The following is a 15,508-nucleotide window of genomic DNA, read 5'->3' on the forward strand; positions in this document are numbered from 1 at the left end:
AAACAGCCTGTGACGTCTTCCGTTTCATTTGTCTTGATGGTCTTTCCATCTCTTCCAGGCCTTTCCTCCACACGCAGGACATGTATTTTGTATTTGTGCAACTGCTGTCCAGCGGCTCGGCTTGGTTCGCCATTATCCTCATCGTGGCAACGTGCCTCTTTCCGGACGTGGTGAAGAAGGTCTTCTACCGACACCTGCGGCCCACCAGCACGCAGAAAAGTCAGGTAGAGCGGATTTGGGGGCCATCAATGTGATGGGAGTCGCTGACACCATTTGGGGGGGGGGGGGGGGGGGATTACTCGTCCGACTTTCGTTTTAGCTTTTGACACACTCCATCAGTGCGTCAAGGAGCATCAATTACCCTTTGCTCCCCCTGTAGGAAGTGACTTTTTAATAATTACTCATCTTAAAATGTAACTATGAAGAAAAGATTAGCGAAATCTTCTCAGAGGACATATTAGGCATTTAGGCTGGAAGTCAAAGCGGGACAATCGGTGTATGAGGTCTTTCTGCAGGAAACAATTTTCACACCTTGTTTGTCTGAGGAAAGGAAAAAAATCCAATCTTGTCTGCGTCTGCTCTAACTTTGTTGTCCTCGTGTGTGTGGCTTTCTCAATGTCTAACCTTTTTTGTGTGCTTTCACTCCTTTCCCGGTGTAGATGTATTCCAACTGTGTGGCAATAGGTGATGACTTCATCGCTCTTCAGCCTCTGTCCAGAGCCAAGAATCAGCTGGGCAAAATTAGGTAGAGGACATGAGACAGAGTTAGCCACCAGTTAGCATTTAAGTCCAATCATTTGTTTTGTTCATTTGGGGGGAGCTTTGCAAACACAATAATACGTTTGAAAAATGGAGGAAAATGCAGTTTGCAAACCTCATTGCGCGTCGGAAAAGCCAAATCGCATCGTCACAATTGAAAGAGAAAAGAAGGTTGTGGTGTGAAGCGATCAAAAAGGCTCATCCGTCATTTCATTCTGCACACGCCTCGCTTTTTAGCAGATGAGGGGATGTCTTCCGTTTGCATGCTTCCATCATCGGATGAATGACGGCCGCTCGTCCCTTTGAGACATTACGATAAAGTTGAAAGAATGCAGCCGTGGCTAGTGAGCATAAGTTAAACGGTCTGACCATCTGGAAGAGGTTACCATCTTCTTAGCTCATGACGTGGAGCATGGTCGGCTGCCTCAAAAGATGACGAGCCCTCCACGTGCATGTCGCCGCTGTTGCGTGAGCAGATGACCTCTTTTAATTGCACTCAACAAGGGCAGGACAATTTGCAAACTCCAATTAAATGTCGTGCTACTGCAAAGGTCAACCCCAGTCTGTTCTGTAACAATGGTTGAACTTTTAATGAAGATTAGATTTGGAATAAGTCCTTCAAGAGTGATTTAAGTATGATCAAAACTTTGAAGTACAGTTTTCCATGCCATTTTACTATTGTAAATAAATTCAGTAAGATGGTCAACTATTAGCAAAGTGAAACATCCCAAAACACTTTCCAAACACTCAACAAATGAGGAGAAGAAATAATCATGTCCTAATTTGGCCTCGTTCTAATCGTGTCGCACGTAACAAAAAGAAAAGTCAGGTCTCAGCCTTACGAGTTCTGCATTTTGAATGAAATTGTTTCTCTTTGTTTTTCTTAAATTCCTTCTCCTCTCTATATCTGTCGAATTAGATCCCAGTTACAAAAGGCTCTCGTTGGTTTTTTTCTTGAATTGTTTGCTTCTTCTGGGTTCATTGTTTTACATGCCTGTGCGTGTGTGTGTGTATGTGTGCATGTCCTTCCCTTCACATTTGCTCTTTTTATGCCTCCACTCGCCGATTGCTCCCGAGCTGTTCCACAGTCCGAAATGAAAGCCCAGTCACAATTTCTGACTTTCAGTCTTTGTGATTTGGCTCTTCTCAAATGAAGGATTTGTTCCAAGCTGGCCTTTCTTTGTTTGCGTGTGGCGACATTGGCTTGTTTCCCCCCCCCGAGTGTCCAAAGGGTTGGAGGTGGCTGAGCTGTTCTCACCGACATCTTGTGTCCTTCAGATGGAAAAGGGCGAGGGTTCGGTCGGCCCAGAATATGACTCTGTTAAGGCCCGTCGGCGCCCAGGGGAGGACAATTGGCACCTGCTAGCTGCTTCTCCTCCCCCCGCTGCCCCCAGCCCAGAGCCTTGATAGCCCACCCTAGGTAGTAACGTTCCACTCCGCTGTTGTATTGCAGCGCCGACGTGGCGTCCCGCCTGCCTGCGCCCCCCCCCCCCCCCCCCCCCTACACACACACACGTGTCACGCTTGTCCGTCGAAAGCTTTCGTTTGATTGCGTTGCCTCGTTTTGGGTCATCTCCATCCCATTGTTCAGTTGTGATGTGCAACTCGCCCACATCTCATTTTCGAGTTAAGAGTGTCAGTGGCATGCTGAAATCTTTGGAGTCGCTGTATGCTGCCCGCTCGTATCCGCGACCATGTCCAGTCTTTAATCGTCTGATGTCTACTTTTTTTTTTTTAATAGCGGTTTCACAGATGAATCAAAGACTCACCAAGTTAGAGCGAACAGAATCGATTTATAAGATGACTTTATTTATAGTCCAGCATAAAGGCTTTTGAGACTACTAAACTGAAATGAACTTTGATCACTACACTTTCATTTAGTTTTTTTTTTTTAATCACATTTTTGTATTCGTCGATAACCTGCTGCTATGCAGATATTCGAGTACCTAGACCAGCTCAGTGGTGTAGTGGTAGAGTGTCCGCCCTGCGACTGGAAGGTTGTGGACCCATTGCCTCCCTCCCTGCTTGTCACTCAGCATTAAAGGTTGGAATTGGGAGGTTAGATCACCAAAATAATTCCCGAGCGCGGCACTGCTGCTCTTTGCTGCTGCTGCTCACTGCTCCCCTCTTCCCCAGGGAATGGATCAAAATCACACGGGGACGGGCTAAATGCAGATGACAAATTTCACCACACCCAGATGTGGGTGTGACAATCATTGGGACTTTGACTTTGCATCAGCGTCACTTATTATTCCTCAAAATGTCAATTTTTTTTGTACCTAATAGATTTAACAAGAGGATTTTCTTGCTCACGGTCTCAAGCTCACAGTTGTCAAATTCAGAGCCTCGTTGAGTTAAAAAAAAAAAAAAAATTGCAATTTTATAAGCAGAAAATGTGTCATGGCTTTATCATCCAAGACGCCGATTAGCTAGCCAAAGGTTTGTTGTGCTTCTATATTTGTTTCTTCATTTGACCATGTCAGTGCCATTTGGTAGCATGCTTTGAATGTCGTCCATTCCCTTGTGCTGCCAAGTCGCCTCCATTGCCTGCCTTTCGAGTAGCGTAGCCTTTTTGATTGCGTGGCTAACGGATTTTCCTCCCTGCATCTGCTTTATTTTCCACTCCTACAGTCTTTATCAGCCCCCCAGGCCAAGGCGCTCAGCTGCGTGGAATCCTTGTGCTGCTACCAACGCGGGCAAAGCGGCTGTTCCCGCCTGGTCGGGCTCCTGGAGCAAATGAGCGGACGTTGCCCGCCCGCCGCCGACCGTTGCGAGTCATCCGGCCGCAGCAACAGGTGGGCCAGGACGACAACGGCATCAAAAGTGCTTTCAAATATTCATCCTAATGAACGCTAAGGGCGGCAGCGAGGCTTTCTTGCATGAACTCCAATGTGGAGAAAGTCAACTCTGGCCGAGCCAACAGTGTCAAGCTATAATCTCGCCACTAATATATTTAACGAGACTTTGATCTCAACCGGTCCTACTATATGGCTCGCGATATGATGCACTATGTAACTTTGTCTGTGTTGGCACTTCGTTAGCATGTTTGTCATTGCAAGCAACGTCCTGTGTGCCTACGCCCCGTTCCTCAAGCCACCTTTCAGGGACACTTTCCGATGCACTTTAACTTCTGTAGAACTATATAAAAGCTACCAGTGAAGATTAGATTTTTTTTCTCATAATGCCAAAAAAATAGAAGCTTTTTTTTTTTTTTTTGCCTTTGGCCTACATTATACTATGTTCAAAAAATGAATTAAACATTGGAAAATACCAAAAGTGAAGTTAATCATGCACCGCAGACATCTTAATTCAACCTTCATTTTCCAACAATAGTATAATGTAGGCCAAATGCTAAAGAAATATTATTTTTTTACTTGATGATGCACAAGTTAATACTTTTGGAGTAGTCTCATTTGAGGCAGATCTTCTAGTAACTACATATAATAATTAAAATTGGAGGCACTTTGTAACCCCTCCAGTTTGTGTAACAATCTCATTAACCCACCAGACCTTCAATTATCCCTATAATAATTAGTGCGCCATTTCAATACGATAATCTCCTCGGGCAAGTCATGAAAATATTGCTCTCACCTTTGCATTGCGGTGGATTTTTTCAAATTGAGTCGGGAGCCTAAGCTGCGACTTGCAAGATGGACCCGCCAGTGCACGCAGTGGCCTTCATGTTGCGTGTTCTTTGGCAAATGTGCACTTTTGTGCCCCTCGCCTCCTCTCGACAAATGTCAGAAATGTTATATTTGGTTTTTTTTCCTCGGGATTGTGTCATAACATTTTTTTCCCGCCAGTGCTTTCGTGGTTGTCGAGCGGAGCGGAGCGGAACACGGTGCCGCAAGCTCCGTCTTGACCCGGCTGAGCTCGACTGCCGCGCGGTATTTTTGCCTCCCAGTTTGAGTCAAGTCGCTGGGCGGCTTGGCCTGTTCTGGCCTTTAAAACGGTTGTCTTTATCTTGGCAAATGGAGATCAATTGAAAAGTCAAAGGACTCCAAAGTTTGGCTTTGTAGATTAGGCGTCGGAATGTGGTTCTTTTGCTTTTATTTAATCACTAATTATTTCTCTTTGTAATCATTATTTTGATTCGGGTTTAGTAGATGAAGTCACATGTGCTCCCTCTGAGACACTGGCGGAGCTAGGATTTTTTTTCATCAAGGTTAGCCCAGAGCAGGGGTGCCAAACTCATTTTTGTCGCAGACCGCATTGTAATCATAGTTTCCTTCAGAAGGCCATTATGACAACCTAAACGTCTCTCATATTATATACAGTACAGGGTACACAACAAACTTGTGAATGATTCGTAGTTTTGAAATCAGAGACGAGTTAAAAACACATTTTTAAAAGGATGAGTGGTCATGAAAATTGCTAGCAGAGTCTGTTTTTTTTAAAAGTAAAGACAATTTGCAATTTTAGTATTGACAGTCGATGCAGAATTTGTGCTTGTGGGCCATATATAATTTACATTCCGGACCAAAATCGGCCCACGGGCCGAAGTTTGGCACCCCTGCCCAGAGGGTCCACAAAACATTTGAAATGAGGCTTCAGTACTCAACCCGCATCCTGTTGCACTTTTCCATCATCCCTCATTGACGCCTCTTCTTTCCCACTCGTTAGCGCCGGTTCTGGTTAGCAAATGAGCAAGGCAGCTGCCGGGCCGGGCCGGGCCGCCCCTTTGCACTCCTGCACGCCCGCCGTCCTAATCCTCGGTTACTGCTGCCTCGTTTCAGGTCTTGGGCCGACGCAGACAACTTCTACTCCAACGATCGTAGTGTCCTGACGCTGTCCCCCATCGAGGTTGCCCGCTGCTGAGCTGCCCCCCCCCCCCCCTCCTAAGCTTACTTAGTCACGAGTCCATTGCGGAAGTGGACGCAGCTGAAGCTGCCGCTCCTGAAACCAAAGGGACTGCTGGGCACCTTAACCATTGAAGGTCCTCAGTAGTGCATGAACTTCATTTGAGGGGGACAACGCTGCTTGAAGGACATTGCACACTCCATGGCCAGCTTGCACTATCACACTCCTTGCCCTCATTGCTAAGACAATTCAGTACGTCGTCATCTTCGTTCTCACAAGTAGTACCGGCTGACATCTGCCCACTAGTAGCGAAACGCTACCAGTGTGGAGAAACGTTTTTAGTTTTGGACAACGTCTTACGAGTAAGACAATTCAATGGCTCTAGCGTGCTGAATTGGCATCCTAGTGAGGACAAAGCGTGTACTCGTACATGGAGCTCAAACGTCTTCCGTTAGCACTCCCGTTAGCCGTTGGATGGATGGCAGCCACGGCAGACGTTGGCATCTCGTCCCAAACGGCGCCATGACCTTCGTTGCTCCATCCACACGCAAGCTGCACTTTCTCCTTCCTTCCTTTCCAGATGGACGTAAGGCCCCCCCCTCGTAGCCAGTTGTCACCGTCCACGCTTTCCCTCGGGACTGCCGCCACCGGCCGCATCCATTCTGCGTCGATACCAAAGAGCTGCGTTCTTTTCTTCGTGCCTACTCGCACACACGCTCGTGCGACTTGCTCGTCTCGATCCTCCCGACCTCAAGGTTACGAAAGCCATATTTTTTTTTTCAGGAAACCCCGCTTCTTGTCGATGTGACTGTAAATAGAGGGCGGTTGTCGTGTGCTTTGCCTTCTTCACTCAGCCCGACAAGGCCAGATGATGCCCCGGCGTGGTTTGCGACGGACGCGTTGGGTAGGCGGGCCGGTTTCTCGACTGACGAATGTTTCTGTCTCCCCTCAAAGTCATCGCGTTCATTATTCATTTCATTTGTACTTGTGCTTTGGATCTTCTGTGTTGCTTTTCACCCGGTGGTGACGACGCCCGTGCACGTCGGTAGCCTCGTACCACCTCGGTGCCACGCGTTTCTTGTGTTTTTTTTTTTTTTTTTACTTTATACATCCAAATAATGCAAATCCATAAATCAGGTTCGGGTGAGTTTGAGAAACCCTACAAGACAACCGTTTTAAACATACGACGAGGTTGGGGTTGGGATGATCCTCCATTGCGAAGCCTTCCACAGTCTGTTATGTCTTCCTCTGTTTTGGCGACATGATTCCTTTCTTGATGTTTGTTCCATCGCAATACTGTTAAGCATCTTGTTGAATTAAACCAAACACGTGAAAAGTTTGCCTACTTTTCCACTCGCACCCGTTAGCAATGCGCTTTTGTTTTTTTCCTCACCCAGTGGACCTCATTGCATTGTAGCTGTCACAGGACCGACGGAAGGCAAAGTGCGCTTGCTCAAAGGACCACTTTTTTGCATATGAAGGTCAATTGTTTTATTTGTTCCGTGTTGGGCAAATCCTTGTCATGATGTCATATGTTCCTTTTTTGAGCGCAAGCATCAGCACTCGTTATTAACTTACACCTGATCGGCAGATGTTTAGCTCGGTCAAACTGTGATATTTCTAAATTATATTCACCAAGAATGTAAGGCTGTACTTGGGAAATCTAGTTTGAATATACAAAAGAAGTTCTTGGAAGGTCAGCTGAATTATAAAAGGCATCCCTGAGGAGCCAAATAGACCAATGCAGTATATCTTTTTCTATCTATCTCGCTCGCTCGCTCTCTCTCTTGTTCTCTCTCGCTCTATATCTATATATATATATATATATATATATATATATGATCTCCTTGAGGAGATCTTAAGGCTGCTTAGATGTCACCAAAGGTTCCAAAGCTAATTGGAGGACTTACATTATTTTTGTGTAATCCAACTGAACTGCTCTCTAATTGGCCAGCGATATCTGATGCGTGTATATTAAATGAATGGTACGTGCAGTTTTATTTTGCAATGACAGTGACGCAGAACTGTTCATTTCATTCGGGCTAAACGTTCACGTCACCGGAAGAGTGGGGGTCAATTTGTTCTAATACGAGTTCAGCCTTTGCAGGCCTAAATTAAATAAGACGGCCAAATGAAAATGTCAACCGAGCATTTGGACTCGTGCAGATAATCACGTTTGTCACTTCTGTTGGCTGATGTCTGTTGCCATTCCTGGTCTGTAATACTGTCTTACAGCTATAACCTTTATGGAAATGCTGTTCTATTTATGAAATAAATGCATTTTTAAGAAGCATCAAGTTCTCGTTTTGTTAACCACAACTCTTCCATTATTAACATTTGCGCTAGTTGTTGGACATAACTGTTCCGACACACCTCGAAAGAACGAATTGTGAACTCACGAGTGTAACATGCAAATTGGTGTTTTACAAAGCTGGACATTTTCATTAAATGTATGAAAATTGCTCCAACATAGTTTAAAAAAAGTGGACGAAAAGACATTTGGTCACTCTAAAGTAGGTTGTTAATAATGTGATGTCATTCAAACACAAGATCACAGTACAAAGCTTTGCATAGTTGTAAATTCTGAAGTAACTGATGAGCCAAGTTGTCCTCTAACACAAGCTAGGGTCTACTAAATATTTCCCTCTTAACATTATGGAGTGCAGTAGTAATTGATTCAAAAATATCATATGAAGCAGAAGGACACATTTTGTTGGGGAGTGTGAGGATTATTTGACAAAAGGTTCATTTTGCATTCAACTTTTGGAATAGCTCATGATCAATGGAGGCTTTTGAAACAATGTACACAGCATGTGGGCATGTCAATGAAAACTCTTCCTCACTCATCATCAGTAACCGTTTCAATAATTGTGAAGTTGTGGCAACGTTCTGCTTATTCCTCATCCTCCACATCCCTGACAGGAAGCGAGCCGCCACGCTGCGACTACAATTAGCCAGGCAGCCAATTACAAAGAGTCCAAAAAGCACCAAAGGTGGCAGAGCGTAAAGGCCACGGTCACTTGAGGGATGTTGGCATGGCTACTCCAAAATTTTGATTTGGAGTCGTCCAGTTTGGAACATCACTGCACCTAACTACTAGGCTGCCGCCTCCTCTCCGTCAGCCCCGCCCTCTTCTTCCAGTTCCACCAAGGGAGCGTGTCGATTGGCCTGAGAGCCCTCGCCGAAGAAGACCTTTCTGATCACGCCCGACTTGGGTGCCCGGATGACGTGCTGTTGAATCGGCCAAGCGCTCACATATTGCACGAGGAACTCGATATCGGTGCGTTGAAACGTGTCTCACCTCCATCTTCATGGCAATCATGACCATCAGCGGGTCGCCGACATTCACTCTGTCGCCCGCCTTCACCATCACCTAACGTTCCAAAACAAAACGTATGACAGATTATTTTTCTTGTTGTGGGCTGTATCATTTGATCCGAATGTGTGTCAGGTCAATAAAGAGCAGGCGATTGAACCACGCTGCGCTCGTCGGAAAATCACCTTCTCGATAGTTCCGGTCATGGGGGCCACGGCGCCGCCCTGAGCGGAAGATCCGCTCGCGGCAGCCAGATACTTTGGAACCGGAACGGACATTTCAAAACCACCCTCCTGCGCGCACAACGATACAAATGTTCTTGGACAATTTGGAGCGGTGACAAACACGGGAAGCTATGTGTTCCAGATTCCAATGGCTAGCAAGGGTATGAAGTCCTTTGAACAGAATTGGCAGCGCTGACCGTGGAGAAGAGATGAACGCTATTGTCCAGGATGACCAGTTTGGGTCGAGACTTGACGCCGTTGACAGAGCAGAGCAGGAAGGAAGCGCCGTCTTCTGTCTCCAGCTCCCCCGTCACATGAAAGCGCTCCTCGCCCAACTGAACGAGGGAAAAGACTTCGATTTGAACCTTTTGCTGAGCGGCGGTTGAAAAACGGCTCACCTGCATGGCGTAGCTCCCGTCTTTGTTGTATGTGACGACCACGGCGACCTCTGAAGAGCGAGAAATTGTCGGTTTTTCCACATGACTGCGGTAACTGCCGACAACTTACTCTCGTCTGCCAGCTGCAACGTCACGCTCCTGGACACGTGCGTGTTCAACCTCCAGCCGCTGCTCCAGCCAAACGGCGAGAAAGGATCTGGCGGCCGCAAACGCACGAGCGTTGACTGAGCTCCGAAACCAATACGAGGACGGACGGCGCAGCTCACCTCCGGAAGCACCCGCAAAGTCCTCGGTGGCTTTCCGCTCGTGGAGCAGCAGACCGAGGGCCGCCTGGCAGACGGCGGCCCCGGAAGGAGCTTCGGGCGCGGGGAAGAGATCGGCGTAGTGCTGCGGGATGAAACCCGTGCTCACGTTGCCCGCCTCGAACTGCGGGTGGCCCGACAGACTCAGCAGGAAGTCGATGTTGGTGCTCAGACCCACGATCTGACGGCGGCACGAGAAAATCCGCCGTTGGCTTTTTCATTTACGTTCAAGGACGCGCAAAGCTATTTGTGACGACAACTCGTGGTCGCCCTGTGCAATTCGTGTTTTTTTGAGGATTTCCCAAGTTGGGGAAATATGTTGGCACGTTTATGAACGTTGGTGTTGTCGTGGCAGGTCTTACGTTGTATTGCCTTAAACAGTAGCGCAGCTTCTTTAGGGCGGCACAGCGGTCCTCGCCCCACACTACAAGTTTCGCTATCATGGGATCATAATGAACAGACACCTCGTCTCCTACGAAGCAACAACCACACACGCAAAATATAAAAACACAAATCAGCGCAATTTTTGCAATATCGCCGGCGACCACAAATCCCACCTTGTCTGACTCCGGTCTCGATGCGAGTGTGCTGATCCGGCGGAGGCGCGGAGAGATGTAGCAGAGGCCCCGCCCCCGGGAGGAAGTCATTGTTTGGATCCTCGGCATAGACGCGGGCCTCGAAGGAGTGACCCGTTAGCGTGATGTCATCTTGGAGTAGAGGTAGGCGCTCCCCTGCCGCCACCTACGGGAGAGACCCAGATGAGATCCGGGCCGCCGTCGAGAAATATCCCCGGTCGACTCACCCGCAGTTGCCACTCCACCAAGTCGGTGCCGGTGATCATCTCGGAAACGGGATGCTCCACCTGCAGCCTGGTGTTCATCTCCATGAAGTAGAAGTGGTGCTGGGCGTCCATGATGAACTCCACTGTGCCTGCGAGGCCACGCGGCACACGCGTGAGGCTGCGGCCAGGCTAATGTACACACGTGTGCTCATCTAACCTGCGCCGACATAGTCGACAGCCTTGGCCGCTCTCACGGCCGCTTCGCCGAGTTTCCTCCGGACTTGGGCGTCGATGCCGGGCTATGCAAGCAAACGTTTCATGATGTCAGTTTCTTGTCCAACAAAGCACCGTCCATTGGTCATTTACACGCCTCACGCTTAGCAAAAAGAAAGACAGCACGACAGCGTATTGCTTTGGACGCCAATCTATAATCATGACACGTTTTGACTCGGTCACGCGGTCGAGGAACGTAGGGGCTCACTCCTGGCGCTTCCTCGATGATCTTCTGATGTCTCCTCTGGACACTGCAGTCCCTCTCAAACAGGTAGACTGCATTCCCGTGCATGTCCCCAAACACCTGAACTTCAACATGTCTGCACACACGGAAAGTGAAGGCAATCCAAAAGTCTCACTCATCATTCCAGCGAAGTTTGATTGTTCCTTACCTGGGATCCTCCACAAACTTCTCAATCAGCATGACATCGTCATTGAATGATTTAGTGGCTTCTCGTCTGGCAGATTGAAGCTGTTCCGAGAACTCCGAGTCGGAGCGTGCAATGCGCATCCCCTGAGCACATGATTACTTTCAATTTGAGGAAGTCATGATCCAGCCCCTCCCCGAACTTGTGGCTTCACCTTTCCGCCTCCTCCACGGACCGCCTTGATCATCACAGGGTAGCCGATCTGTTCGGCCTCAGCTCGCAGTCTCTCGTCTGACTGGTCATCGCCATGGTAACCTCCGATAATCGGCACCCCGGCAGCCGACATGATGTGTTTGGAAGTGCTGAAAGCGAAAGAAAAGTAAGGTGTGACTATCGGCCCGCGTTGATTAACAGTATTGCGAGTGAATAAACATTATTCTGTCATGAACCTTTTAATGCCCATGTCTCGGATGGCAGAGGATGGCGGTCCGATAAAGATGATTCCATTCTCTTTACAGGCCTCTGCAAACTCTGTATTCTCAGACAGAAAGCCATAACCAGGGTGGACTGCCTACATAAAAGCAACAGGACCATACGAATCCTTTCAAACAGGCATCGCTAACGTGGCAACAACTAGCACAACAATAAACACCTCGTTCACGGAACTTTAAAACAAAACACCAACCGTGTGAATCACAAGTGAACATTCAAAACTACAGCTGCAATTGAGTGTCCACAGAGTACACAACCACTCACATGTGATCCAGACTTTTTGGCCACTTCTAAAACCTTCTCCATGTTGAGATAACTCTGCTGGGGAGCAGGCGGCCCGATGTGGTAGGCTTCATCTGCCTAGAAAAGCAGACGGAATGCTGTTTATGTTTGGGAACTTTGGGAACGGATATTTCCGAAGCACATTGAAACCATCTCACCATGGCGACATGCATGGAGTGTCTGTCAGCGTCGCTGTAGACAGCCACCGAGCGGACACCCATCTTCTTTGCCGTGCGCATTACTCGACAGGCGATCTCCCCTCGATTGGCGATCAGCACCTTCTCGATTCTTCTCACCCCTACCGACGATAATATGTTTGCACAAATAAAAAAATGGGGGGGAAAAAATTGGTATATGTGCTCAAAAAGTGGACTGTCTATATCTTCAACAGCAATGAGCATTTTCTCACCTCCGGAAATTAATCTCACTCCTCTTTTGGTCCATAACAATTTTCTGGAAAGAGAGTTTGCATATAGTTAACTGAATGGTACAACAAGCGTAGTACTGTAAACATCCTTGGCAACACTAGCTGACAGGTGACTGCTACCTCATTTAACCTTGCTCAAATATGAACAGCGGCAGAGTCATGTACAACGAGTACAAACCTCTCTCGACAATACGATAAAATGAGTGACAGTGTGCACGGCAATTAAAGCTCAGCAACAGCGTGTAATTTGTAATTTCATCGCTTTTTCGTCCCATTAGCTTGGTTAGCATTTACAAAAGTGATTGGTAGCAAGCTAATGATAAAGAAAGGCAAAGCGACCGGGTAACACGACAGCATTATTTTATCCAGACAGCGGCGTTTAGCTTGTTTATTGACTCACTGAGTGAATACTCTTAAACCGTGGAGAGTTGGGAAACTTAGAATGACTGCAGCCATTGCGGTCAGTTTGGACGACTGGCTGCAAACTAGCTACTAGCTAGCTAGCTCTCCGACTGATGTGGAAAAGGCGAAGCGAAATAAGCCAAAAGCGTCCAAAAGCGCTGTCTGCAAGTGATTTAACCATCTAAATAATGAACGAACGCCAAAAGGCGGAATAGGCTCACATAAAACTCTTAAAAATTGCACTAAATTAAGGAAGACATCTGTGTTCTATTTTTTAGCTTTATAGGGATTCGTAGTGTCGTTGACCAATGAGTCAAGCTGATTCGGAGGCGGAGAGGATGCTGCAATTACGACAAAGCACCAGCAGGTAGAACCATTTCAAAACATTTGCTACTGTTTCCTTCAAAAATTATTTAATAAAATGTCTTTCTTCATTGAATATTTACTTAATAAGTACATAAGTATTCTTAATTTTTGTCGTAAATATTAAAGTAAACGTGATAAGAAAACAAAAATCTTCCATCTATAAACATGATTCAGTTTATAGAAAGGATTTGTATGAGCCATTTTTGTCCTTTTGTATTTTTGGATTGTTGTAATTTACCCTCATGCCACTAGAGGGACTCTTGTGCATTATCATGCATTGTACTGTGAAGCTATAAAACCTATAAAATGAATTTGAGCCTTAATTATAATGAAAGAGTCGAAGAGAATCAAAGAGTTTTATTTCTTTATTTAATACATAAAAATACAGAAGTGGCGATTTTATTATTAACAACAAATATTTGACACATATTTTGACTTTTTTTATGACTCACTAAATTCAAATACTAAATGACAGTTTCAGGAAGAGCTCAGAGCCTTTCGTAGCCTCGAGTACGATTTTCTTTCATCAATAAGAAAATCACGAGAATAATCAACAAAAGGCCAATTGCTACAGCCCAAAGGATGACAGGGATGGCCCTCTTGTTATAATCAGCCAAACACTCATTCGCTGAAAAATGCGAAGCAGATCAAAATGATTAAAAATGGAAAAAAAAATGCATGACTGTAACTGAAGCAAATAGAAGTGCATTCACCTTGTCCATATTGTCCGCTGGGCACACCAAATGCCTGCATATGGAGAGGTACCAGCTTAATACTCATTTCTGAAGATATCAGAAGCACTGTTGGAGATTTGCACCAAAAGCTTTGACCGTTGGGTTCCCCGAAGATCTTGTCACGTGACACCAAACCCGAGTACGTCTTATCTGAAAAGAGGACAGATAGTGACAATGACAAACTCAGAAACTGTGTGCTTTCTTTTTGCTCTTACTCGCACATCCTAAACAGACGGGCTGAGGAGACACCGAAGCTGTCAGCTTGCTGACGTAGACTTGATTCTTTCCCTGGAGAAAGAAGGAAAATAGTAATTCACTGTGTTGCTTGGGTGCACATATCTGCGCCGTTGTACCTTTCTGAAGGCCAACTGCAGGCTGGCGGCATTATGGGGTAGCGAGAGAGACAAGACAGCCGACTCCCTGTGACAGGAACCCCTCACTGTGACCTTACGGGGGTCCAAGTTGTAAAACCAGCTCTTCTAAATATTGTCAAATGAGAACATCTTGTCACTCCTTCTGTCCATTTTGAGCCATTGCAGATAAAGCCACATGTGGAAGAGGCAACACACAAACAATAAGGAGAGAAAGGAACTCATTTGGGTGTGGTGTATCAGCTCTATTTGTCTTATCTAAAAAGCAATACGCAGTTACTCAAGAGTCAGGCAAAAAAAACACACACACTTTTGTCAATCCGAGGTAGTCCGAGTGTGTGTGTGAGTGACCTTCTTTATGATGATGATAAACTGTGCTCCCAGGGTAGCTTTGATGCATGGTTCCCCCTCGGGTTTGGCCAGAGTGTAGGTTCCTGCCGAAAACAAAAGAATTCAAATTTGCTCCAGCCTTGAGCACAAAGGTCAACATGGTCATGAGAGTCCGCACGGCCACCTGTAAACAAAGTCATCTTGCGTTTGTGTCTACCTGGCACAGGGAGAGCCTCAGTGGGGTGTAGGACTGGCCGATCGACGCGAGCCCCAAAACTTGATGCAGCCAAAATAGATTTATCATTTCCAACCAAGTGGACACCTATGGAGGAATCCCATCATTTACGCATTAAAAAAGAAGTCGCAGCTGACATTATGAACAAGCGTCGAGTTTTCACTGCAAATGCGAGAGGAAAGCACAATAACGTTTGTTCCTGCAACACGCCTTCATTTTGGGTAAAACGTGACGCTTACTAATTTGAAGAAAATGCCAGCAAACATACCTGGAATTAGGGCAGCCAAGAAAAGCAAAGGCCATCCGCTTGTAGCACCTTCTTGCATTATCAAACAAATGCGAAAGAATGACTTGCTTAGCGATACTTCCTCTGTGGTGAGACCATGTTAATGTAACGGCTTTTTTTTTTTTTTTGGAGAAGAAGTGAAGCGTCACAGAGGGTTTTGCACATTTTGCGTAAAAAGCTCTTAATTCCTTTTTTAGGGCCTCACCACATATTTGAAATGTCATGTTTGGACTGACACAAAAGTTTGAGCTCTGCTGCAGATGACGAGTCTTGCAGCAGGATAATAATGCGCTTTATAAACACCCAAGAATATCTTCGAGCAAGAACCGACTGAGAGGCTCAGATCTGGTTCCTGGTTGATT

At 46.3% G+C, this 15,508-nt stretch overlaps 3 protein-coding genes across 3 annotated transcripts in view; 1 reads left to right on the forward strand and 2 right to left on the reverse strand.

The window, feature by feature from the left end:
• atp11b (ATPase phospholipid transporting 11B) overlaps positions 1 to 7,184 on the forward strand; it is a 15,409-nt gene extending 8,225 nt beyond the window's left edge. The window contains exons 28-30 of the mRNA XM_085928420.1: positions 59 to 224; positions 3,391 to 3,554; positions 5,496 to 7,184. Coding sequence (XP_085784546.1) covers positions 59 to 224; positions 3,391 to 3,554; positions 5,496 to 5,577 — 412 coding nt within the window. The 3' untranslated portion in view covers positions 5,578 to 7,184. The remainder of the gene's footprint in view (positions 1 to 58; positions 225 to 3,390; positions 3,555 to 5,495) is intronic.
• A 666-nt stretch (positions 7,185 to 7,850) lies between these two features.
• On the reverse strand, positions 7,851 to 13,142 carry mccc1 (methylcrotonyl-CoA carboxylase subunit). Its single transcript, XM_085928425.1, has 19 exons — positions 12,823 to 13,142; positions 12,405 to 12,448; positions 12,154 to 12,293; positions 11,978 to 12,073; positions 11,671 to 11,792; positions 11,436 to 11,583; positions 11,246 to 11,367; positions 11,062 to 11,173; positions 10,798 to 10,879; positions 10,602 to 10,729; positions 10,357 to 10,540; positions 10,162 to 10,271; positions 9,764 to 9,980; positions 9,607 to 9,693; positions 9,498 to 9,547; positions 9,297 to 9,434; positions 9,061 to 9,168; positions 8,861 to 8,932; positions 7,851 to 8,790 (listed from the first exon to the last, which is right to left on the reverse strand). Exons 1-19 carry the CDS (start codon positions 12,876 to 12,878, stop codon positions 8,656 to 8,658), a joined length of 2,151 nt encoding a protein of 716 aa, XP_085784551.1. The 5' UTR covers positions 12,879 to 13,142; the 3' UTR covers positions 7,851 to 8,655.
• A 446-nt stretch (positions 13,143 to 13,588) lies between these two features.
• Positions 13,589 to 15,460, reverse strand: lamp3 (lysosome associated membrane protein 3). Its single transcript, XM_085928431.1, has 7 exons — positions 15,129 to 15,460; positions 14,843 to 14,947; positions 14,647 to 14,729; positions 14,278 to 14,403; positions 14,140 to 14,212; positions 13,904 to 14,074; positions 13,589 to 13,818 (listed from the first exon to the last, which is right to left on the reverse strand). Exons 1-7 carry the CDS (start codon positions 15,184 to 15,186, stop codon positions 13,679 to 13,681), a joined length of 756 nt encoding a protein of 251 aa, XP_085784557.1. The 5' UTR covers positions 15,187 to 15,460; the 3' UTR covers positions 13,589 to 13,678.
• Positions 15,461 to 15,508: the final 48 nt, after the last annotated feature.

The sequence above is a fragment of the Syngnathus leptorhynchus genome, chromosome 13, assembly GCF_054491065.1.
Source record: "Syngnathus leptorhynchus isolate UIUO chromosome 13, UIUO_Slep, whole genome shotgun sequence".
Lineage (NCBI taxonomy): Eukaryota > Metazoa > Chordata > Actinopteri > Syngnathiformes > Syngnathidae > Syngnathus > Syngnathus leptorhynchus.